The sequence below is a fragment of the Schistocerca serialis genome, chromosome 10, assembly GCF_023864345.2.
Source record: "Schistocerca serialis cubense isolate TAMUIC-IGC-003099 chromosome 10, iqSchSeri2.2, whole genome shotgun sequence".
Lineage (NCBI taxonomy): Eukaryota > Metazoa > Arthropoda > Insecta > Orthoptera > Acrididae > Schistocerca > Schistocerca serialis.
This window is the reverse complement of record NC_064647.1, coordinates 234,365,533-234,392,209: the sequence shown is the minus strand read 5'-3', so window position 1 is coordinate 234,392,209 and position 26,677 is coordinate 234,365,533. Positions and strand designations below refer to the sequence as shown.

At 40.3% G+C, this 26,677-nt stretch overlaps 1 protein-coding gene across 1 annotated transcript in view; it reads left to right on the top strand.

The window, feature by feature from the left end:
• The window catches only part of LOC126425159 (peroxidase-like), a 208,856-nt gene that overhangs the window by 49,386 nt on the left and 132,793 nt on the right, over positions 1–26,677 (top strand). The window contains exon 3 of the mRNA XM_050088109.1: positions 19,895–20,144. Within this exon, the coding sequence (XP_049944066.1) occupies positions 19,895–20,144 (250 nt within the window). The remainder of the gene's footprint in view (positions 1–19,894; positions 20,145–26,677) is intronic.

Sequence of the window (26,677 nt, the reverse complement as noted above, 5' to 3'; positions counted from 1 at the left end):
AGGAGGTTTAAACACTGAATCTTTCACATAACCCGACAGAAAGAAATCGCATGGGGTTAAGTCGGGAGAGCATGGAGGCCATGACATCAATTGCTGATCATGATCTCCACCACGACCGATCCATCGGTTTTCCAATCTCCTGTTTAAGAAATGCCGAACATCATGATGGAAGTGCAGTGGAGCACCATCCTGTTGAAAGATGAAGTCGGCGCTGTCGGTCTCCAGTTGTGGCATGAGCCAATTTTCCAGCATGTCCAGATACACGTGTCCTGTAACGTTTTTTTCGCAGAAGAAAAAGTGGCCGTAAACTTTAAACCATGAGATTGCACAAAACAGGTTAACTTTTGGTGAATTGCGAATTTGCTGCATGAATGCGTGAGGATTCTCTACCGCCCAGATTCGCTCATTGTGTCTGTTCACTTCACCATTAAGAAAAAATTGTTGCTTCATCACTGAAAACAAGTTTCACACTGAACGCATCCTCTTCCATGAGCTGTTGCAAACGCGCCGAAAATTCAAAAGGTTTGACTTTGTCATCAGGTGTCAGGGCTTGTAGCAACTGTAAATGGTAAGGCTTCTGCTTTAGCCTTTTCCGTAAGATTTTCCAAACCGTCGGCTGTGGTACGTTTAGCTCCCTGCTTGCTTTATTCATCGACTTCCGCGGGCTATGCATGAAACTTTCCCGCACGCGTTCAACCGTTTCTTCGCTCACTGCAGGCCGACTCGTTGGTTTCCCCTTACAGAGGCATCCAGAAGCTTTAAACTGCGCATACCATCGCCGAATGGAGTTAGCAGTTGGTGGATCTTTGTTGAACTTCGTCCTGAAGTGTCATTCCACTGTTATGACTGACTGATGTGAGTGCATTTCAAGCACGACATATGCTTTCTCGGCTCCTGTCGCCATTTTGTCTCACTGCGCTCTCGAGCGCTCTGGCGGCAGAAACCTGAAGTGCGGCTTAAGCCGAACAAAACTTTATGAGTTTTTCTACGTATCTGTAGTGTGTCGTGATCATATGTCAATGAATGGAGCTACAGTGAATTTATGAAATCGCTTCAATCATTTGTAATAGCCCTGTATAGTAACATATAGTATCCTAATGTCGCCGGCCGAAGTGGCCGTGCGGTTAAAGGCGCTGCAGTCAGGAACCGCAAGACCGCTACGGTCGCAGGTTCGAATCCTGCCTCGGGCATGGATGTTTGTGATGTCCTTAGGTTAGTTAGGTTTAACTAGTTCTAAGTTCTAGGGGACTAATGACCTCAGCAGTTGAGTCCCATAGTGCTCAGAGCCATATCCTAATGTGTTATGTTGCAAAGATTGGTTAAGTATACTTCACTCCATTGCTCATTGTTTTCAACTTGACATAAATAGCAAGATTACTGTTCTAGGTATTCATTTATAGAGTAAAAACAGACACAACAAATATGACTTCACGGCTTTGCTAAATTTTATGTTGTCTTCGATGGACTTGATACTAGTGGGAAAATTGTTGAACAGTTGGATGCCCATGTGGAAAGCTCCCATTTTTTCACAGTCGAGTGTTTGTACGTAAAACATGTAGATTTGAGTTTTTCCTGGTGTTGAATTTATGTATTCCATTATTTTTTACGAACCTGGAGTCAGTTGGCACTATGTGGTTTCTGAAAAATTTTAGTCTCGAGAATGTATAGGCAAGGCAGTGTAAGGATTTCCAATTTTCTGAAGATGAGTTTGCAGGAGTCTCTGGGTACGCTCCCAGTAATAATCCTCATTGCTGTCTTCTGGATTTAGAATGTGCTCAGGGCAGTTGCAGAATTTTTCCAGAATATCACACCATATTTTAGGTGAGCTTGTATGTAAGCATAATATGCGCTGGTTAATGTTTTCGGGTTGGCACATGATTTCAGTACACTCAATATATAACAGCCAGTACTAACTCGGGAATTTACCTTTCCTGTTTAGGTATTCCATTTCAGGTTATCTTGAAGCTGTAGACCCAGAAATCTGAAAATAGTGTCAGCATCTATTGGCTGATTATGTACAGTGACAAGTGGCTGAGAGGAATTTGCATTTTGTGTTGTGTGAAAGCTCATGGAAGATGTCTTGCTCTGCACATGGGTGATATTTTTGGTTTGCTGGTTGGTAGTTTGTGTTAGAATTATTTTTGGCCAGTTTTTCAGCTATACTCGTAAAGAATTTGTTGAAAGTTCACCACAACTTCGGGATTAGACATAGATTCATTGTTGAGTTTGATTTCCATGTTCGTGTGTTTAGTTTTGATTTCCCCTCTTTCCCTTTTTATAATATTCCACATTGCTTTTACTTTATTGCTAGATTTGTCAATGTACTCATCGTTTTGCATGCTTTTTATCTGTCTTATCACTCTTCTTAGGATACATGTGTAGTTTTTATAGTATTCTGTTATATGGGGGGAGTCACTACTTTGTTTACATAATATTGGAATTTGCGCAGCTGAATAAGTATTAAGGAGAAAAAAGGACATTTTACTAATAACTATATTTGCACATTCAAGAACAAAAAAAAATTCACAGCGAACACAACAGAATAATTAGTGCACACTAAGAGTGTTAGACAATGCCAAAGAGGTCTATTTTACACAGTGCACTTTGCGCCGTCACACGCGAAATATATTGTCCACACAATTCCAACACCCCTCCTTGAACTTATATTTTGTGTGCTGCTTCCACAAGATAAACCAAATAGTCCCACAATCTTCTCAAACTTCTCCCTTTCCAAGGGTTTGGTCAGAAGGTCAGCTAACATGTCTTCTGTGCACAGATAGTCCATGGCAATGTTCTGTCGCTCTATGTGGTCCCGAATGAAATGGTGCCGTATATCAATATGCTTTGTCCTAGTACTAGTAACATCATTTTTAGCTAGGTTTATGGCTCCCTTATTGTCACAGAAGATGGTTGTAGGTTCCTCAATTAAATTGGGTTCTATTTCACTTATTAATGTTCGTAGCCATAATGCTTCCTGTGTGGTGTAAGATAGTGCCATATACTCGGCCTCGACAGTGCTCAATGCAACAGTTCTTTGCTTTTGACAGGAACATGATGTGAGGCCCCCCATTAATTTAAAACAGCAGCCAGTGGTGGAGTATCTGTCTCCCAATTCAGTCCCCCAGTCCGCATCGCTATATCCGTCTAGTTTTGCGTTACCATCTCTGTGGTATTTTAACTCATAGTTTGAGGTTCCTCTGAGGTATCGGAATATCCTCTTTACAGCTTTCCAGTGCTTTTCCTTTGGGTCTCTGCAATATCTGCTCACTGCATTGGTGGCAAAAGCAATGTCGGGTCGTGACGTTTGAGACAAATATAACAGACTCCCTACTGCTTCTAAATAAGGAACATTCTTGTCACATTCCACATCAGTCTCATTTACACTTAACTTCACTCCTACTTCCATTGGAGTACTTATGGTTTTGCAATCACTCATGCCAAATTTCTTTAATATTTTTTCCGTGCATGATGGTTGACTTATGTTCAATTCTTGTCTTTCTTCATCCTAAGTAATCTGCATACCTAAATAACGTTTGACTTATCCCAAATCATGCACCTTAAACTTGGTTTGCAGCTGTTTCTTGAAAATTCTCATTTGGCCTTCACTTTCAGCCAGGATAAAGAAATCGTCCACCCATATCGCCATTATTATTTCTTCTTTTCTCCCTTTATAGTAAATGCTGGGATCTGCCTTGGATTGCTTCATATTCATATTTATTAGAGTTTCATGTAGACATCGATTCCAGCAACGACCACTTTGTTTAAGTCCATAAATAGTTTTTCTCAAACGCCAAATCTTTTTACTTTCTGATCTGATTTTTATGGCTTCCCTTGGTGAAACGACATATCTCCTCCTCCAATTTCCCATTTAAATATGCCGTTTTAAAATCCATTTCATGAATTATTAAATTTCATTTTACTGCCAAAGCTAAAAGATATCTCAATGATGCATACTTGACTACAGGTGAAAAAGTTTCTTCGTAATCTACCCCTTGTTTTTGTGAATATCCTTTTACGACAAGCCTTGCTTTGTATTTTGGTGATGAGCTTTCAGGGTTCTTCAAATTGAATAACCATCTTGCCTGCAGTGGTTTCTTATCTCCTGGCATATCTACCCATTCAAAGGTTTCGTTCTGATGCAAAGATTCTAATTCTCTCTTCATCGCTTCTTTCCATTCTTGAGAGTTTGGGCCACTCATTGCTTCTTCTGCTGTTCTTGGCTCATCATTAAAAGACTGTGCTGCATACATCTCAAAATCTGGATACTCCTTCGGTTTTGGTACACGAGAAGAACACCTTACATTGCTTTCTTCATTTTTTTCATCCTCTAACTCCTTGTCATCATAAATTGTATCCATTTGTCCTTGGCTGTCGTCTTCCTCTTCTTCAAGGAAGGTACCCCTTCACTTGTTTATCGTCGGGCATTTGCTGCTCTATGTGCACAAATGACAGAAGCCACATTTATTTACACCGACGGCTCGAAAACATCGTTAGGTGTAGGGAGTGCCTATATTGTTGGCGACACCCCAAATCACTTTCGGCTTCCGGACCAGTGTTCGGTTTATACTGCGGAGCTTTACGCTGTTCTCCAGGCTGTCCACTACATCCGCCACCATCAGCGGATACAGTACGTAATCTGCTCAGATTCTCTCAGCTCTCTCCTCAGTCTCCAAGCTCTTTACCCTGTACACCCTCTGGTCCACCGGATTCAGGACTGTCTGCGCTTGCTCCACCTGCAGGGCGTCTCGGTGGCATTCCTCTGGCTCCTGGGACACGTTGGTATCTGTGGAAATGAAGCGTCCGATATTGCAGCCAAGGCTGCAGTCTCTCTTCTTCGGCCAGCTATTCAATCGATTCCCTTCGCCGATCTACGGAGCGTTTTATGTCGTCGAGTTGTTCTTTTATGGCACGCGCATTGGTCGACACTTCCCCATAATAAATTGCGGGACGTGAAAGCTCTTCCTTGTGCTTGGACCTCTTCCTCCCGAACGCGTCGTCGGGAGGAGGTAATTTTAACTAGACTCCGGATAGGGCACTGTCTTTTTAGCCATCGACATCTTTTAAGCGGCGATCCTCCCCCACTCTGTCCCCACTGCTCTCAGCTGTGGACGGCAAGACACCTTTTAATTGAGTGCCCCTATTTTAATCCGTTATGCTCCCGTCTACAGCTATCGCCTGATATATCGTCGATTTTAGCAGATGACACGCGCTCAGCCGACCGCGTTCTCAAGTTTATTATTGCCAGTGAAATGACGTCAGTCATTTGAAGCTTTTTTTGGGGACAACCAACCCCTTTCTGTAGTGGATTTTTAAGCTTTCCTTCTTCTTTTAGTTTCTCCAATTTTATGACTTTCGTTCCCATTGCTGCTGGTTTTCAATTTCGGTTTTTTACTGTTTCCTAAGTCACGGACCAGGCGCTAATGACCATAGCAGTTTTGCACCCTAAAACCAAAACAAACAAAAAATTCCTCTTCTTCACTTTCTATTTCCTCACACAAGGTTTCACCTTCTGAACTAGGTGCAGTTGACTTAGTGGATTTGCGCCCTAAAACCAAACCAAACAAAAAACTCCTCTTCTTCACTTTCTATTTCCTCACACAAGGTTTCACCTTCTGAACTATGTGCAGTTGACTTAGTGGTTTTGCTCTCTTTTGAGTCCTTTCTATTTTCAAAGAATATTACATCTCTACTTGTGACAATCTTTTTATTCAATGGATCCATTAATCGGTAGCCCTTTGAATGTTCACAACAGCCTACAAAAATATACTTTTTAGCTTTTGGATCCCATTTTCCCCTTAGCTGTTTTGGAATATGTGCCATTGCATCACACCCAAAAACCCTTATATTGATATTGCTTAGATCAGGTTTCATTCCTATCCATATCTCATAAGGGGTTCTATTCTTTAATGCTTTTGTAGGTGATCTATTGCTGAAATATACAGCTGGTGACACTGCCTCTGCCCAAAAATCTTTGGATAATTCAGCGTCGGTCATCATGCTCCTTGTTTTCTCAACAATGGTCCTATTAGCCCTCTCAGCAACCCCATTTTGAGATGGGGTGTACCTTATGGTAGTTTGATGTCTGATTCCCTTTTCTGCCAGAAGTTTCTTCAATTCCTGGTTAATATATTCTCTCCCATTATCAGACCTGATGATTTTGATCTTCTTTCCCGTCCACCTTTCAACCATACTGCAATATTCCTCAAAGATATTTCTCACTTGGTTTTTAGAACTAAGAAAATAAACATGAGTATATCGTGAGTAATCATCAGTAAACGTAAGAAATTACTCCCACCTATGGATTCACACTCCATCGGGCCACATACATCTGTGTGGATTAACTGTAAGACTTCTGTGGATTTACTCTTACTAGTCTTGAAGGGTAACCTTGCTTGTTTTCCCTTTATACATGTCTCACAAGGATCCTTGGACACACTAAAATTCTATATTCCCTTTATCCTTTATTATAGACATACTCTTTCTATTTAGATGTCCAAGCCTCCAGTGCCATAAAAAACCTTCTGCTGAATATATTGAATCACTAACATTTTCATGTTTACTGTCAATGGTAACCAACTTAAAAATACCCCTTTCGTTACTTGCTGTAGCTATAACTTCACCACTTTCACTGATTACTCTTGCACCCTGCATGTCAAAAGTGACTGTATTTCCTTTCTTGACAATTTCCTCTACAGACAGCAGGTTAGTTGCCACATTTTTCACATGTGCTGTAACCATATCTGAGACACCATTTCCACTTACATATAGATCTAGTTTCCCAGCCAGGTGACACTGGAGCTTGTTGCCATCAACAGTAGATATTCCCATATGAGTCTTATCTTTGATGTCATAAAGAAGTGATTTATCTTTAACAATATGCACCTGAGCCTAAAATCCATTCCATATCACGATTACTCATCCCACCAAAAGAATAAAAACATGAGAGTGCCTTACCTTTGTTATTGGTCCTTCTCTCTGGGCTATCAGTAACACACCTCTTTTGCTGAGTTTCTGATCTTGGGCTTACTTTTTCTTTGCACTGAAACGCAATATGTCCCATCTTCTGACATTTATAGCACCTCACCGATTTCTTCTTTTTGTTTTTTGAGTAGAGAGCAGACGCCCTTCCTTCTCCAATGTACAACAGCTTGGAGCACTCTTTACGTCCTGCAGGATTTTCACCTTAACACTGTCGCCTGTGATTGGTATACCCGAGCTTTCAAGTCCCATAATCATAGGTGCATACCTTTCGGGCAGTCCTGCCAACAGCAATATTCCTATCCATTCGTCAGCGATCTCGAATCTGATGTTTCTTACTCGGTTCGACGCGGTTATTATTTTGTTAACGTATTCGTCTACACTCTTACATTTGTCCAGACGAGTGGTAATTAACTCGCGTAATAATCCTACTTTTCTCGTAAGACCACCATCCTCGAATGCACTTCATAAATTGTCCCAGACTTCTTTCGCTGTAGCAGCTTTTTCAACGTGAACATAATTCACCGAATCAATCAGTAATATCAGTTTTGATTTTGCTTTCCTACCCTTACTTGAATAATTCTGATCTGTGGATTTCATTGTCCCATTTACCACGTCCCATAGGTCGTCTAAACGTAAATACGCTTCTACTGCGAACTTCCAAGTTGCATAGTTTTCGCGACCTATAGGTCTTTCAGTCTGTGGTATTTGTACCGCACTCATTCTTAACGGTAACTTGCTTTTTATTGCCGTAAAGAACACCGAAAAATAATGCGGAAAAAATAATTGCGATCGTCTTGTAAGGATAACTCGCACTTCACGTAAATTGGAACTTTTCCAATACTTTCTCCCTACTATTTTATTGATATACTTATTCCAAATGCAGCCTGGGCCCATAACCTATTGGAATTTGCGCAGCTGAATAAGTATTAAGGAGAAAAAAGGACATTTTACTAATAACTATACTTGCACATTCAAGAACAAAAAAAATTTACAGCGAACACAACAGAATAATTAGCGCACGCAAAGAGTGTTAGACAATGCCAAAGAGGTCTGTTTTACACAGTGCACTTTGAGCTGTCACACGCGAAATATATTGTTCACACAATTCCAACACATATCATGTTGAGTATTCTTTTATGTTTGCAAGAGATTTTTATAGCTGGTGTAATCCAAGTCTTGTTTCTCTTATTATTATTTATTCTTACTGGTTTTTGTGGAAAAGTCTCTTCAAAGTGGTGGATCATTGTGTCAAGAAATATGTTGAATTTCATGTTGACATCATTGGCTGGGTACTCCTCTGCCCACTTTTCTTTACTAAGGAGGGAATTTAGCTTGTTCAAGTTATCTTGAGTGAAAAACCTTTGTAAAGTTTTAGGTGGGACTGGGTTTGAGGTATCTTTGCTAACATTGACCTTTAGAATGACACCTTGGTGGTCACTGAATCCTGCATTGTATCCTTCTAGTGTTGGATTAAGTTTATTTCTATTTGCAAAAATTTGATCTAGAGCTGTCTTGGATGTGGGTGTTATTCTAGTGGGCTCATTTACAAGGCCATCCAGATTATGAGTTTTTGCAATGTTAATCAATGTCTCCCTGTTTCTGTTGTGGGTGAAAAAGTCTATATTAGTCACCACATATACTTACATCCTGTTTGCAGTGACTTATTTTGGATAGAAACAAGTCCATTTGTAACAGAAAATCATTAATACTACCGGAAGGGGGATGGTGAATTGTAGCTACAATTACATTTAGATCTGTAAGCTTTATGGCTGCACATTCAAAGGTCTTGTCCCTATTTCCTTTACGGTAGGCAGTGGACTAAATTCTACATGTTGTTTCATGAAGATGGCAACCCCACCATATCCATCATTTGATCTGGAGTAGTGTTCACTCAATTTGAAATTTGGTAGTGAGATTAACTTAAGTAAGTCAGTGCAGAGCCAGTGCTCTGCTAGGCATACTACTGAGATATCACTGACTTCACTGGTCAGCAAAATGCTTCAGTCATCAGTTTTGCTGCTTAAGGATTGGACATTGTGATAATAGATTTTCAGGTCTGAGTGGGGTTTCCTTAGGGGGCTCAAAGTCATATTTACTGTGTCACTGACCTTTAGTTTAAATTGTGCTGTATTCCAGATATGTTGACTTCAGAGCAGTTGTGGTGGTTCTGTTAGTTGTCCTTGGTAGCTGATCTACCAGCTGGTCCTGAAAACTATCCACATGCACATCACACTGCTGAGGCATCACATTGTCATTTTGGAAGGCTGTCTCAAGAATGTTCACCACCACATTATTGATCCTTTCAGGTTCCTGACCTTTTTGAGGGGTCAGGGGGTTTGTGTTTCGTCCTGTGACCCATTTGTCTAGTGTAGTTTGCACAGTATGGCCACTATTACTCTTTTTATTTACAATCTTGTTTGTCTTTATCCAATTGGTTATAAGCAACTGTTTATGGTTTCTGACTTTTGGTTTCTTATTGTCTCCCTTAGTTGTCAGGAAGGCCAGCCTATTGCAGATAATTTCCTTGGCACATTTGTTTAGATGGAAACCATGTGTTGTGAAGTGGTTTCTGGCTAGTCTCTCTATTTCAAAGTTCACAGCAATTCTTTTTTTGTATGCACGTTTTGCTAAATGCAGTGCTTGTATCAGGTGGAGGTTTGCAGTATTAATTTTACTATTTAAATTATGAACTTCATATGTCCTGCGTATAGGATGTGTAATGATATTCATTTTGTGACTTAGAGCGAGTATTGGTTCCAATGGTTCAACCACATGTTTCATCATTAGATCACGAAGTTTGTCTGTGTTGTTAGAACCCCCTCCCCCCCCCCCCCCCCCATTACAATCAAAGTATGACGTGTACTGAAGCTTCTTGTCAAATTTTCTGCGTTTTTTGCCACCTCTTTTAGTGAAGCGCCAGGTTTTACTATGCTTTTTACCTGGTATGAGGACCCTAGTTTGTCTTGCAGTATTTGAGCACTGCCTCTTCCATGACTGTCACTTAATATTAGTACTTTCATTTTATCCATGATTTTCTTGCTATGTAACGTTCTGGAATTTCTTTCGGTTTTGTCCTGCACATATATTGGTGCTTGAGGAATTATGTTCACTAGCGGATTACTCATACACTGTGTGGCAGATTGTTCACTTTGGGTTAATTTTTGCATAAGATCTTGTGCAACGTTAGACTGTAAATTGACCTTGCTAGCATCTTGCACCAGGTGGTTATCAGAAGTTACAATTCTATAATCACTTTCTGGATCCATTTCACGTACGCCTACCATCATATTAGCTTTGTTTACCGTGCAGTTTGTTTACATGCAAATTGTACAGGGCTACGATCACACGTCGCGCTAGAGAACACACAATTTCTGTTCGGATTCAGCATCGCATTCTGAACATTATTTACGGCTTGACTATTTTTCGTAGTACGCTGTTCCGTCAAACTCCAGTTTTTGTTACCTATATTTACGTTCGGGTTACAGATAGCGAGTTAATTGTTCGTGTGTTTATTGGTTACTGCCAGTTCAAGTTCATTACACTTCACAAATAGTTCTTGATACTTCACCAATAGGCTTTCATGCTTGAGGCTGAGGGCCATTATTTCTTGTTTCAACGACGTAAGTATGGGATCCTGCGTTTTTAGAGTATTGTTTACTTTGGATTCCGTAGCAAGTATAATGCATTGGCGGCATGTCCACTGATCTTCACTGTTAAAGTATTTCAGGTTAACTTTGACGCATTTTTCGTGGTTCAAGTAATTACAGTTAATACACAGAATACCTCATATAACTCTTTTTTAACATATTTTGCACTTATTACGGTCAAAATTAGTTGGAACTGAAGGATCAACAATTTGTACACTTCTACCCGGCGCCATCTTGGAACTGCAGAAGTATTGCAGAAGCTAATGTCTAAAAGAATTGTAGAACATCTGAACATCCACACCATACTCAACAGAGACCAGTTTGGTTTCCAAAAAGGTAGATCAACTGAGCGGGCTATTTTTACTCTCACAAATGAAATTTTGGAGTCAATAAATTATAAAATGTCGCCTATTGGAATTTTCTGTGACTTCTCTTACAGAAGGCTAATTCTTATGGCTTGAGAAGTAGCATTGGTAGGTGGATTGAATCATACCTACAAACAGAAAACAGGTGATAATTAATGGTGCCAATTATAGTCCCATCTCATCTGATTGGGACACATTAAAGTGTGGAGTGCCTCAAGGATATTCGTTTTGGGACCTTTGTTTTTCCTTACCTTCATCAATGATCTCCCACTTTGTACAGACACGGAGTGTAAATTTGCTCTTTTTGCTGATGATACCACTGTTCTGCCTGAAAGTCGAACTAACAATGACCTAGAAAATAAATATAATGCTGTACTTGTTGACATCCTACACTGGTGTAAGTGCCGTGGACTAACTCTAAATATTGAAAAAAAAAAACTCAGTTTACGCAATATCATACACCTCGGGCAAGAAAATTAATTATGCCACTTAAACTGTGCTAAACTAAATATACTACGTTGTGAATCATCTAAGTTCTTGGGCATTCTAATTGTTGGCACGTTGAACTGGTCTGTACATTTCGTAGACCTACATAGAAGGCTCAGTGTGGCAAGTTATGCTCTGCGTGTAGTCAATCTCATTGGTGACGTGGATGCTGTCAAAGCTGCCTGCTTTGGCTGTTTTCATTCTATCATGTCATATGGAATAATATTTTGGGGTAACTGGCCTTTAGCCAAAAACATATTTACTGCACAGAAGAGAGCTGTGAGAATCATGAGCAGTGTTCATCCTAGATATTCTTGCAGAAATCCCATAAGTTACTAATATTAACAGTCTCCTCTCGATACATACTTTTCTTGATCATTTTTGTTTCTGATAACTTGTCTCTTTTAAAAACTAGTACTCAATGTCATGATCATAGTACTAGGTAAAAAAATGATTTACATAGGGATCTGAAACATTTAAGTCATGTGCAAAAAAGGTGTTCATTATTCTGCCACAAAAATTTTAAACTTTCTTCGTTCAGTTATTAAAGTTCATGCTAATGTCTTACCTACTTTTAAATGTATATTAAGAGGATACCTAATGGGAAATTCCTTCTACTCTCTTGATGAGTGCCTGCAGATAAGGCAATGATTGTTTTTTTGTAAATTGTATTGCCATTGGTATTTATATTGCTAGTCCGCAGCTCGTGGTCGTGCGGTAGCATTCGCGCTGCCCGCGCCCAGGTTCCCGGGTTCGATTCCCGGCGGGGTCAGGGATTTTCTTTGCCTCGTGATGACTGGGTGTTGTGTGATGTCCTTAGGTTAGTTAGGTTTAAGTAGTTCTAAGTTCTAGGGGACTGATGACCATAGCTGTTGAGTCCCATAGTGCTCAGAGCCATTTGAACCATTTTTATATTGCTAAAACTTTCTTTTAATGTGATTTGCTATACCTCATCTTAACTGTTTAAGTTGGAGAATGTACTATATTTTCTTTTCCAGTAATTGTTTCATGTTACTTGAGCTATACCTTTGATTTGATTTTAACTGTCAAGCTTACCCATCATTTTATGGCGCATTTTTGTCATTTTATATACATGTATTATTTCTGTGTTATGTAGTCATGACTCGTTTCACATCCTTGTGATTCATCACACTACAGATCCATGGAATATGTAATAAATAAATAAATAAAAATCTAGATCTCTATGAGGGTTCTAGTGAATCTGCATTTGCAATGTTTGAGCAGATCTTGAAAAGAATTCCAAAACACAAGTTGAGTTTGCCCCATGTTTCAAGTTTTACTGCAGACAATACAAACTACTGGGAAAAAATTCTGTTTATGTTCACTTAAAAAAAGGAAAATCGTGGTATAGCAAACTCAAATTGCTGTGCACATATAATCCATAGTTGCTGTAAATCTGTCATGAATGCTATGTGTCAATAGATAATGAAATGTTAATAATTAAGACTTTTAACTATTTCTCAAATTCAGCTAAAAGGGGAATCTCAGTTGAAAGATCTCTGTCAATTTGTTGATATAGAATACAACACTTTGTTGAGGCAAGTGCCTACAAGGTGGTTAAGCTTAAAGCCTGCCATAGAAAGATTGTTGGAAAATCGTCCTGCAATTATATCATACTTTTCTGCTGTGGCTTCAGTAAAAACAACTTTATAGGTGTGTCTGGTTCAGGAAAACAACTTATTTTAGTGGAATTATATCTACAACTTTCCATGAATGTAACTAACATTTTCTTGAAGGGTGTACTCAAATTAGGAAAAAAATGAACTGTCAATTTGTAGAGTATACCGTGAGATGGAGAAAATAAAAATGGAGTTGGGAGATAGGATAAATGATCTGGTTTTTGGTTATAAGGTGCAACAGTTGCTAGATAAATTGGAGGACCTGACCCCAGGTGAAAAACAAACACAACTGGAAGAATATAAGTTTGTCTGAAATGTTGAAATAAATGGATTGATTATTTTTGTCGTTAATGGACTGTGTATCACCTGAAAAAAACCTTAATTTCAAAATATTTTGAAATTAGCCGAATCACTTTGTATTTTTGATTTTCTTAGAGCAGATAATATGTATTTTGAGGTCACTATGGTTTCTGAGTTGTTTTGGAGAGAAGGAAATAAGCATTCGAATGCAATATCACAGAGATGGAAATACATCATAGAAATGGTTGGTACATCAGAATTGTGCCGTGTTTTAGTTACATTTGTTTTGAGTATATTTACTTAAAATGCTTTCACAGAGAGAGTTTTCTCCGTTATGAGCATTAAATGGAGGGATGAGCAAAACAGTTGTTCAGTTGATCTAATAAAAAATGAATTGTACAGTTATTTCAGTTATGGTGAAAATGGCAGTGATTTTTATAAGACGGTATTCTCTAATGAAAAAGTGTTGAGAATTGCACACTCAACTGAAAAGTACTCCTCTTCTTTGTACTGAGTGTATTATGAAGAAAATGTGCAGTAAATATAATTATTTGAAAAAATGTCATAAATGTGTTCCTATTTTTCCCTCACTGAAATCTGACAGCCCTACTCTGGATCAATTTCAACCAAACTTGGTACACATATCATTTACCTATCGGAAGGGTGGTGTGGCAGATGAAAAAGGAGCATTAAGTCAGCACATCCGAATATCCAGATTTTGTTCATCCAGTACCAGTATTTCAGAATGAGAACGCTTGATGATCTGCAACGAACTTTACACATAATTTTAAACCTTTACAAGACTTTTTCTCACTGACACTCGCTACAAAATGATGAAAGGACAAAAGTTTATAGTTTACTACATTTTCGCTCTTCATGCAGTGTAACTTCTTCATGAAACATGACATTTTAATTTATTACTTCTTTATTACTACTTGTATTCATGACCCATTTTGCAGACAGTAATCACTTACACCACGGAATGTACCTGCAAAATTAATTCATTGTATGACACATAGTTCAGGATACGTCACGTCATAAGCACTGATATGCGTGAAAAACTGCCACATCGTGCATGACATTGAAATTTATTGTCAGTAGCCCACTGAATCAATTTTGGTAGAAGTTCTTAAGGAGGTAGCTTGTAAACCTGAGCAAAAACAAAAACAACTTTAGGGTGTAGTACATATCTGCATACATACATTTTTATGATATGTTTGCATATCTTTTATTCTGTGATCTGACTGATGAAATGAAGCCTGTATGGTGCCCAAAGCTATACTGAAGTTACGTGCAAAACCCCATGAAAATTGGTCAAGTAGTGTGTAGTGTGAGCTACTTATTAATTTGAAGTAAATTGCGCTAATTGAGGAAAATATCGACTCTCTGACTTTTGAACTTCGTCATGTATGTGTAAATGCTTTTATTAGCTGATACGTGCCATGTGATATGATTCAAAGCAATGAATACAATGCTTATACAATATTGAGTATGTTTAATCCATACTTGGACATAACTTCCATAGCACAATTCACAGATGCATGCTCCTGCCCATGCCCCTCTGTATGTAGGGGGAATAGTGGTGAGCACATCATTAACTATGCCTAACCCAAATAGGCAGGTATGCAGGGGCAGCTGAAGTTATTGCACGTACATTAGCTTACTTAACTCACGGTCACTCACCATAACAGAAGAACTCATACGTGGGCACAGCAACAGGTAACAGCTAGTTGAAAATGAAAATAGCTTCCACTTAGGAAAGTGACCCACATTCTTCACACTATCGTTCTGCATTCCTTCCACTACATCAGCCACTGCCCAGGGCCTCACCAGTCCTATGCCAAAAATGCTATTGCTTCTAAACACTTGGCCATTTGGAGCCTCCACTTCTTTCATTTCTGTACACTCCCTAAGATAAAAAAAGAAGACACATCAAGAAGAAAATATCTAAATGGGACAGAAATCTGTGTATGTGATGTACATAGTATATAGACAAATAAATGATTACGACTTCGGAAAAACTGGATGATTTATTCGGGAGAATTTATAGCTCAGATATTGATTATAAGCAAATCAGAGAGTAATAACATACAAATTATTAGTAAACAATGTGCTTGATTTGATTTTTTATCAATTTTATGTAAAAAATACAAAACTAAAAAATATATATGTAATTAGGAGTCGTAGCATAAGTTCTGTATAAATACACTTACAACTCACAAATTATACAGGGTGATTCAAAAAGAATACCACAACTTAAAAATGTGTATTTAATGAAGGAAACATAATATAACCTTCTGTTATACATCATTACAAATAGTATTTAAAAAGGTTTTTTTTCACTCAAAAACAAGTTCAGAGATGTTCAATATGGCCCCCTCCAGACACTCGAGCAATATTAACCCGATACTCCAACTTGTTCCACACTCTCTGTAGCATATCAGGCGTAACAGTTTGGATAGCTGCTGTTATTTCTCATTTCAAATCATCAATGGTGGCTGGGAGAGGTGGCTGAAACACCATATCCTTAGCATACCCCCATAAGAAAAAATCGCAGGGGTAAGATCAGGGCTTCTTGGAGGCCAGTGATGAAGTGCTCTGTCACGGGCTGCCTGGCGGCCGATCCATCGCTTCAGGTAGTTGATGTTGAGGTTTCATAACTAACCTTTTTCGTAGGACTCTCCATACAGTTGATTGTGGAATTTGCAGCTCTCTGCGAGTCGATTTTCCTGGTCTGTGAACAAATGCTTGCTGGATGCGTGTTACATTTTCATCACTCGTTCTCGGCCGTCCAGAACTTTTCCCTTTGCACAAACACCCATTCTCTGTAAACTGTGTATACCAACGTTTAATACACCACCTATCAGGAGGTTTAACACCATACTTTGTTCGAAATGCACGCTGAACAACTGTCGTCGATTCACTTCTGCCGTACTCAATAACACAAAAAGCTTTCTGTTGAGCGGTCGCCATCTTAGCATCAACTGACGCTGACGCCTAGTCAACAGCGCCTCAAGCGAACAAATGTACAACTAAATGAAACTTTATAGCTCCCTTAATTCGCCGACAGATAGTGCTTAGCTCTGCCTTTTGTCGTTGCAGAGTTTTAAATTCCTAAAGTTGTGGTATTCTTTTTGAATCACCCTGTATAAATCACCCAGTCTGCAACAAACGAATGCTGAAAGTCAAATTTTCATTACTTGCACACAAATTCACACTTTTATATATTATATTGTAGCTATTGACACCCAGTGGTATTTGTAGGTTCAAACAAGATAGGCCAATGATGCCATTGTTGGAAGGTATGTGCATCACCAGGTGCTTCTCCTTCATTTAATTTTCTGTCTCTGTTTTCTTGCTGAATTTTGTAGATCTTGTTATATTTTGCTGTTTTATCCGTTGGCTCAGTTGTATTGTATACAACTTTTTCAATTCCTGCTCGATGCTGTTTTTGTCACTGATGTGGTCGACTCTGGCAGTTAGCATGTGTAGACTGGAAGGCTTCCGAATCAGCTGATGGTGGGATTTGGCTTACAGGTGTTGGTTGGTGTGGATAAGTTTTCGGTAGACTTTATGTCTGAGTTTTCCATTGGGGTTTCTATAGCCGTCCACATCTAGGAGCGGAATTGAACCATTATAATCCTGTTCTATCATAAGCTGTTAATATTCTGATGGAGTTTAATGCAGCTTTGCTTTCCCATGTGGCCAAAAGATGAAGTTATCATTCACGTATCACAGCCAATGTAGTGGAGAGGACAATGTGGAGCTTGAGGCATTTCATTCAAGTGCTTACATGAAGATGTCCACCGCTACTAGAATTGTGACCAGGGATCCCATTGCCACCGCATCTGTTTTTTCAGTATACTTACTGTGCCAACTGAAATACACTACATGACAAAAGCAAAGTGAACCATGCAGAAGGGGAGCAGGAAACATTTGAAACTTGAGAGGATATGTGACGTTATCTCAGTGATTAGAAAATAGTCAAATTGTCAAAGAACTTGCACTATGAGTCCACATCTACATTTACATCCATACTCTGCAAGCCACCTGACGGCATGTGGCAGAGGGTACTTTGAGCACCTCTATCGGTTCTCCCTTCTATTCCAGTCTCGTATTGTCCGTGGAAAGAAAGATTGTCGGTATGCCTCTGTGTGGGCTCTAATCTCTCTGATTTTATCCTCATGGTCTCTTTGCAAGATATACGTAGGAGGGAGCAATATACTGCTTGACTCCTCGGTGAAGGTATGTTCTTGAAACTTCAACAAAAGCCCGTACTGAGCTACTGAGCGTCTCTCCTGCAGAGTCTTCCACTAGAGTTTATCTATCATCTCCGTAACGCTTTCGCGATTACTAAATGATCCTGTAATGAAGGGCGCTGCTCTCCATTGGGTCTTCTCTATCTTTTCTATCAACCCTATCTGGTATGGGTCCCACACTGCTGAGCAGTATTCAAGCAGTGGGTGAACAAGTGTACTGTAACCTACTTCCTTTGTTTTCAGATTGCATTTCCTTAGGATTCTTCCAATGAATCTGTCTGGCATCTGCTTTACCGACGATCAACTTTATATGATCATTCCAATTTAAATCACTCCTAATGCCTACTCCCAGATAATTTATGGAATTAACTGCTTCCAGTTGCTGACCTGCTATATTGTAGCTAAATGATAAAGGATCTTTCTTTCTATGTATTCGCAGCACATCACACTTGTTTACATTGAGACTCAATTGCCTTTCCCTGCACCATGCATCAATTCTTTGCAGATCCTCCTGCATTTCAGTACGATTTTCCATTGTTACAACCTCTCGATATACTACAGTATCATCCGCAAAAAGCCTCAGTGAACTTCCGATGTTATCCACAAGGTCATTTATGTATATTGTGAATAGCAACAGTCCTACGACACTCCCCTGCGGCACACCTGAAATCACTCTTACTTCGGAAGACTTCTCTCCATTGAGAATGATATGCTGCATTCTGTTATCTAGGAACTCTTCTACTTATTAACATGACATTGCACCCCCTATGGCCTGGATGCATGCACTCATTCTGTTGAGAATGGTGACATAAAGTTGTTGTATCCTCTCTTGAAGCAAGCAGACTTGCAACTGACATAATCGATACTTGATATTCTGGATATTGGCACTGGGAAGGATGTTTTCCCATGTATATTCTATCAAGGTCAAATCTGGGGTGCTTATGGGCCATGAGAGTACCTTAGCAGCACACAGAGACACATGCCACAAGTGGAGAGTCATTATCCTGTTGAAAATGGCAACAGGATACTGTCACATGAGAGGTACCCATTAGGATGAAGGATGTCCATCACGTAACATTGTACAGTCACATACTCTGTCACTACCATCTATGATCTGAAGGCACATCCCGTGCCTTCCCACATTATGACTCCGAGAGCAATACTGCTGTTCCTCTCCAAAACATTTAAAAAATGGGACCTTTCCTCAGTTTGCCACGATACTCGACAAAACTGATTGTCTGAAGTAAAGAAGAAACACAGTTCTTCACTGAATACCTTGCAACACCGTTCATTAGAAGTTCATGTTTCTTGGTCACAGCAATACTCTAGACATAGTCATCTGTATAGTTGAGTTTACACATTGGTAGGCATTCCTTTGGTCATCTGCAGCTAACTCTGACCAGTGGTGTTGGATGACACAGAATGTTGTAGGGATGTCTTAACTTTGTCTTGGATGGCAGGCACAGGATTTGAGATGTGCTCGGTGCACAATTCAGTGACCCTTCCTTGCAGTGTTCGGACATGGTCGACTGGAACCTTGAGCACAAATATTCCTGCCATCCTTTACCGGGCCAGTGTCTCATCAGGACATCCCACAAATCTGCATATTGCATAATTCGCCCAGCTGACCAAATGGAGACCCACAATGAGGCGCTCTTTGAACTCTGTCAGGTGCCGACAGTGTTGTCTCATTTGGGAATATGGCATCTCTTTTTCCCTCACAGTAATCACTCAACATCCAACGCTGTTCATGCCCCTTATATATTCTACCAGGCCTGGCAGTACTAAACATGAATTACACTAATGCTCTCTTGTGGCCTTTTTAATTGCCACAGGCAACAGAAACTCTAATCAGTTACAGAGTACGTGTACAAAGTTACATTGACAACTGACAGTGTCTTCTGGATGATTCACTCTTTTGTCGGGCAGTGTATTTGCACCAGGTCACAAATGTAGTCTTATGATCCCTTTAGAAACCCAGTACACTGTGGCCCTCACTCCCCAGCTAATAAGTCTGTGCCTCAAGGAAAGTTGCTGCAGCAACGTCGAACATCGGTGATTTTAGTATTTTAGCTTTTTAATTAATTTTTAAGGTGATCTGGGAAGGTTTTTAGTGAGCTTGACACTGATTACAAAACCCTGCATATTTGTCTGTGAACTCTGCAAAAGGAAACAGTGGGGCCATATGTGGTACGCTCTGACGTGTTGTGTTGCAGACGACTTGGACGTGAGTGATGCCGAGCTGGAGGAGGAGGTGCACACAGGGCTGCAGAAGGGTGCCAGGTTGGCGCAGAAGTTGTTGGAGCATGAGAAGCAGGTGTCAGAGTGGCTGAACGTGCCGCTGTTTACGCCAGAGTACCACCACTACCTCACCAATGAGGCAAGCGACAGTGACAAGCAGCAGGTCAAGGGCGTGCTCCAGGACCTCGCCAATGCCACCGCACTCGCAAGGCACCTCTCAAAGCAGTGAGTACGGCACTCGAGCTGTCAGGCCCAGTATGACAGTCTGCCTCAGATGTGTTAGCTGCTTCATGGGAAAGCACAAAGCCTCTGTAAACTAACAAACAATCTGTCAAACAGCACTAGTTTTGTCAAATACTAGGCAATGTGCAGTTTTGTTTGACATGTGTGTGTCAAACATAGACCATGTTCAATTTTTTTGTGAAATGTAGACCATGTTTGATGTGTCCAGCACTCCTAGTACCAATGGGGTGAATGTGACCCCATAAACACATTGGAAATACATATATCCCTTGTTTTCAAAACTTTTATTTTCGAAATATAAGAAATTCTCCCATGAGTCAGTTGCATCCAAAGATATTCCATTCATTTTTATATTTACAAATTTAAAAATTTATTCTTGGTTTTTGCACTGACAATGAGTACCACAGGGGTCAATATGTGTGGTGTCACCGCCAGACACCACACTTGCTAGGTGGTAGCCTTTAAATCAGCCGCGGTCCGTTAGTATACGTCGGACCCGCGTGTCGCTACTATCAATGATTGCAGACCAAGCGCAGGTCTAGAGAGACTTCCTAGCACTCGACCCAGTTGTACAACCGACTTTGCTAGTGATGGTTCACTGACAAAATATGCTCTCATTTGCCGATACGATAGTTTAACATAGCCTTCAGCTACGTCATTTGCTACGACCTAGCAAGGCGCCATTATCAGTTACCATTGATATTGTGAATCATGTACCGGCAAGACCAACGTTCTTCATTAACGGATTAAAGTTAAGTATTCCACCAGCTACATCCGTTTTTCTAAATTCTAATTTCCTTGTTCTGTTCCAGACCTCACGCCAACATGCGTGAGCTAAAACATGTGCCTTTCGGCCTCCTCTAGTAGCACAGTGTTGGCTCTCCTGCCAACCAAAACAATATGACCCCAGCATAAACTGTTTGTTTGTTTCTGACTGTGATTTATGAAAACAGAATGATGAGTTTTATGTTGGGCAGCTGTTATACGAAACACCTGCTACAGTTAAAATATTATTTCCCACTTACTTTTGTATGCATTGTTAGGCTTTCTTGCATCAGCTGTTGCTGTACCCTGCCTAGTACCACTGGCATCAACATGACCCCATAAGCAGGTTGCAAAATCATATCTCCCTTGTTTTCAAAGCTATATTTTCAAAATACATTACATTCTCTTTTTGAACAAATTTTATCGGTATTATATTTACAAAGTATTAAAATTTATTCATGCTTTTTTGCACTAATACTGCACTAAATTTCTTTTTGTTTCATGAATGTGATATTTATGAAAGTAAAATCATTACTCTTCCTTTGAGCAACTGTAACATATATTTTTATATTAGTTCATTAAAATATTGCTATACAGAATAATTGTTTCCACCATGTGCAAACCCTACAGCGTGATCAATGAGAGGATACGGACCAAAGAGATGTAATAAACTTACGTCTGAAAGTGAATGGTTTCCATGCTAGAGACAATTTATTCAATCATACAAGCTAATATGTGCTGCACCATGTAACCACAGTTACAGTATGCATGGTTTCCTCCCAGAGAGTTGTACTCTTTCTCATGCCCTAGCACCCTCTCCTGCCATTGCAGTTGGTAATGTTGTGTCCGATTCACTTCTCTTGCTGACTCACCTTGTAGTGGATGTGATACAGCATTGTGCACAATGGTTCTATATTCGAAATGAGAGCTTGCTGACAGGGTTTTTACTTGTGGAAAGGCAAATGGCAAAGGGTGGCAGGCAGCAAGGTTGTATCAGGAGACCTATTCCTGCCAACAATAACCATGGCATTTAATGTTTGCAACAGTGTTTCATCATTTGTCTGAGACAGGATCATTTCAGGAAGCAGGAAATCATGAAGGACATACCTGAAGTGTTCGGACACCAGACTTGGAGGGAAATGTGATTAGCACTGTGGAAAGTGACTGCCGTATCAGTATCAGGCAGTTGACCTGCCAGCACAGGGTAAGCCAGATGACTGTATGGAACATTTTCCATGACAACTGTTACTACCATTATCATTTAAAGCATGTGCAGGGCTTACTAGTGACAGACTTTCAACATTGGTAGCAGTTTTGTCACTGGTTTCTTCACCAGGCAATCACAGTTCTGGAATATGTATTCTCCATCCTATTCGCAGATGAGGCCACCTTTACCCAGAGTGGTATCTTCAGCTTTCATTATGTCATTTGTGGCATAGTATGCAGAGCCCCCACGATATGGTGACAGGGAGTCATAAGCATCGGTGCAGCCGCAATTGGCTGGGATAATTGGCAACCGTATTTTGGGATCATTCTTCCTTCCATGTCACCTAACAGACCGGAACTTGTTTCATGCAGGTAACTTGGCCTCCCCTGCTGGAAGAAGTGGCATTGATAATTTTAAGTGTTATGTGGCTGTTACATGATGGTGCTCCAGCACATATCACTGTTAACGTCCGGATACGTATCAATCTTGTCTTCCCTGGTTGATGGGTGGGATGAGGGGGCGTGCTATTTCACTGGATCGTAATCCATTAGATTTCTGGTTATGGGGCCATGTCAGAAGTATCGTGTATGTGTTCCAGATGTGGAGACACTGGAGCAGCATATTCATGCTACCTTTGACACTGTTCGGATGCAGCCTGGCCGATGTGAATGTGTGAGACAGAACATGCTATGGTGCATACACGCTTACATTGAGGCACACGTAAACCATTTTCAACACTTACTGTAATTATGGCTGCATCGTGCATCACACATTAAACTGCTGTCCCTGTAACAATGTATCAAATGGTGATGGCATTTTTTCCATACATTACCTCATCCAGTGACAACACTGTACTAGTGTGGATCTCTGAATTGTATGCACACACTACAAATGAAAGACACTTGTCCCAATCATTGTTATCAGAGTTCACATAGCAACTCGACATTCTCCCAATCATCCAGTGAACCTAATTCTTCCTTCCATTCAACTGAAGGTGAAATGGACTGTTTCTTAATTTCTTCACATGTAACAAATGACATCATTCATTAAGTCTGACATGAAGCTCTTCCCCTAATCCGTAATCATTGTTTCCAGTATTCAAAAATTCAGTATCCACCTACTGACCATTGCCTGTGTGACGTAACTGCTTTCTGGTTTGGCATTGGTATCATTTGACACACTGAGAGAAATGCCTGATCATCATTACTACGAAATGATTCTCCACTGGAGTCTTGTTAAACAGTCCTTACACATACATGTCAATCATCTCCGATGACTGTACACTCCCTCTGAAAATCCAGGAACACCAACACTGTATTCAATGTCAAAACATCTTTTAAGCTCTTCAGATGTACCCTGATACTCCTCTGACCACACATATTTCATGCCCCTTTTCACTAGTTATGTGAATGGTCGCACTGTGTCAGATAACCCCTTTGTGAACTTCCTCCCAAAGTTTGAAAGACCCAAGAATGATTATAGTTTTTTTGTCATCTTTAGCACTGGAAAATCTTGCTCTCTCTATACCCGGCTCGGATTTGTTCTTACCCAATATTCACTAATCACATATCCTAAGTAACTTCTCCAATGCAAAATTACATGTCTCCATACTCAAGGTCGGATATTCAGCCCACAACCTCTTAAATATTTCTCTCAAACATTCTCTATGTTCTTCCCTGTTCCTGGAGAACACAGTTATGTCATCATTTAAGGCTTCAGCCCCTCCAATATTCCATCCATCAAAGGCTAAAACATGATAAGCATTCTTCAGCCCAGACGGCATGAACACTCTTCAACCTGAACAGCATTCTCTGATACTGGTAATGGCCCCAGGGTAATAAGAAAGCTGTCTTCAGTTGGTCCTCTGGAACCACTTGCAACTGATAGTATTCACTTTTAAATCCATGGTAGAGAAACACCAGCAATGTGTAAGGGTACAGATCTCCATCCAATACTTGGTGGATTGGATCTACCCCTATGCTTCTTTGCTGCAGCACAGTGGCATCTCTGATGCAGATCCCCCATAGTTCTAGAAGGGACTGATTGGTGTCTAGAGATCGTTTGGCGTGGATTAGTGAGTCAGCCATGTCAAAGCCTTCATACAAGTAGGATGTGTATGTATGTGAGGAAAGTGATCATGGTTAAAAATAATTTTGAAGCCTAGGATTAATTTTGTATTGAGGGAGCTGTTATACCGAGTGATCAAAAAGTCACTATAAATTTGAAAACTTAATAAACCACGGAATAATGTAGATAGAGAGGTAAAAATTGACACGCATGCTTGGAATGACATGGGGTTTTATAGGGGGGGGGAGTTCACAAAATGTTCGATGATGACGCTGGACAGCAAAACGTCAGTGACTGTGCATGATACTCGTGTATAAAAGGAGCTGTAATGAGAGAGAGAATCAGATGCGCCAACAGTCGCAGCGTGTTGACGTTACCTGAAAAGGCGCTTTTAGTGAAGCTGTATTATCAGAATGGGGAATGTGCTAGTTCAGCATTATGATCCTATCGCCATAGGAAGGGAATTCGAACGGGTAAAGGTCCTTTGACAAATGCAGCTGTGGCGAGAATGATTTTGAAGTTCAAAGCCATGGGTTGCTTAAATGATAGACCCCATAGTGGCTGACCAAGCACAAGGCATAATGCTGCTGAGACAGTTCAGGAAAAAATGGAGACTGTAGTGGGTTCGTCTATGCACGGGGAAGTCTGTGGTCGTGCAGTCGCATGTTGCACCGGCATTCCATACACTACTGTTTGGTTGGCACTGAGGCGTACCCTCCGATGCTATCTGTACAAAATCCATCAGCATCATGAGCTGTTACCTGGTGATTTACTGAAGTGGAGGGCATTTGCGGTGTGGTCATTTCAAAAAATGACGATTGGTTGAGTAACGTGTTGGAGACCAATGAAGCTCATTTCACGCTCCAAGGGTCTGTCAACACCCACAACTGCAGAATTTGGGCTACTGAAAATCCTAGAACTGTCATGGAAACTCCATTGCAAGGCGAGAAAGTCACAGTATGGGTTGGATTTATCACATCTACCATTATCGGGCCTTTTTTCTTCGAGGAAATGCGTGATTCTGGTTTTTTAACTGCTGCGGGTGAGAAGTACGCTGATATGTTACAGAATCGCATCATCCCCAGCCTGGCTGATAAACACCTGCTGGAATGTATGATGGTTATGCAGGATGGCGCTCCACCCCATATTGCTAGACGCATGAAGATCTCTTGCCTGCGTCGTTTGGTGATGATCGTGTGCTCAGCTGCCACTTTCATCATGCTTGGCCGCCCAGGTCCCTAGACCTCAGTCCGTGCGATTATTGGCTTTGAGGTTACCTGAAGTCACAAGTGTATTGTGATCAACCGACACCTCTAGGGATGCTGAAAGACAAAATCTGACGCCAATGCCTCACCATAACTCCGGACATGATTTACAGTGCTGTTCACAACATTATTCTTCGACTACAGCTATTGTTGAGGAATGATGGTGGACATATTGAGCATTTCCTGTAAAGAACATCATCTTTACTTTGTCTTACTTTGTTATGCTAATTATTGCTATTCTGATCAGATGAAGCGCCATCTGTCGGACATTTTTTGAACCTTTGTATTTTTTTGGCTCTAATAAAACCCCATGTCATTCCAAGCATGTGTGTCAATTTGTACCTCCCTATCTACATTATTCTGTGATTTATTCAGTTTTCAAATTTATACTGCCTTTTTGATGACCTGGTATAATTAAATGACAACTATCCTATAAAGGAATCAGCAATGATAAACTCATTTAATTTCATGTTAAATGAGTGACTGTATTTAAAGTGTGAGTGCAATCAGATCAAGTGGGGACATGATACTTGAAATTCAAGTGAAGTAAATTAGTTTTGTCATTGCAACCTCTTCATTATTATAGGAATATAGAACAGTGTGGAAGAATAGATAGGGCATGCATCACAGGTACATGATCAGAACTTTAGTTATTGTCACGTGTGCCTTTGGAGTAAGTTCACCTTCCAAGACTGGCTACTTATGGATGTCTGACACCTAGTATTCCAACCAGACAAACCATTGCAAGTAATAATTAAGAAAAACTCAACAAATTACAGAGTGGTGCCTTACAATGGCCCCAAATTATCAGTGGCCTCTGTGGTACTGGATATGGGGTGTGCGTTTGTCACAGTCTTACTGCTAATCACAGAAAAATAAGTATCTCTTGGAATCACTCATAGGCTTTTTCAGCACAAGGACAATTCCTGTTCCCATTGGACTATTACTGTCTTCTGTTATCCCATCAGCTAACGTCTGGTTTATAAACTCCTCCAGAATCAGTTGCAAATATTGAGGTATTGTATATGGTTAGTGGTACACTGGTGCTTCATTTCCTGTCAGAACTCTGTGTTGCATAACAGGTGTTGCAGGAAACAGACCCAGAAGAAAAACCAAATCTTCAAACTCCACCAATAGCTTCTCCATCCAGGTTCTCTCCATTCCCTTTAGATGCTCCCCTTCTTACGCAGTGTGACCATCGGCGTCCTGTG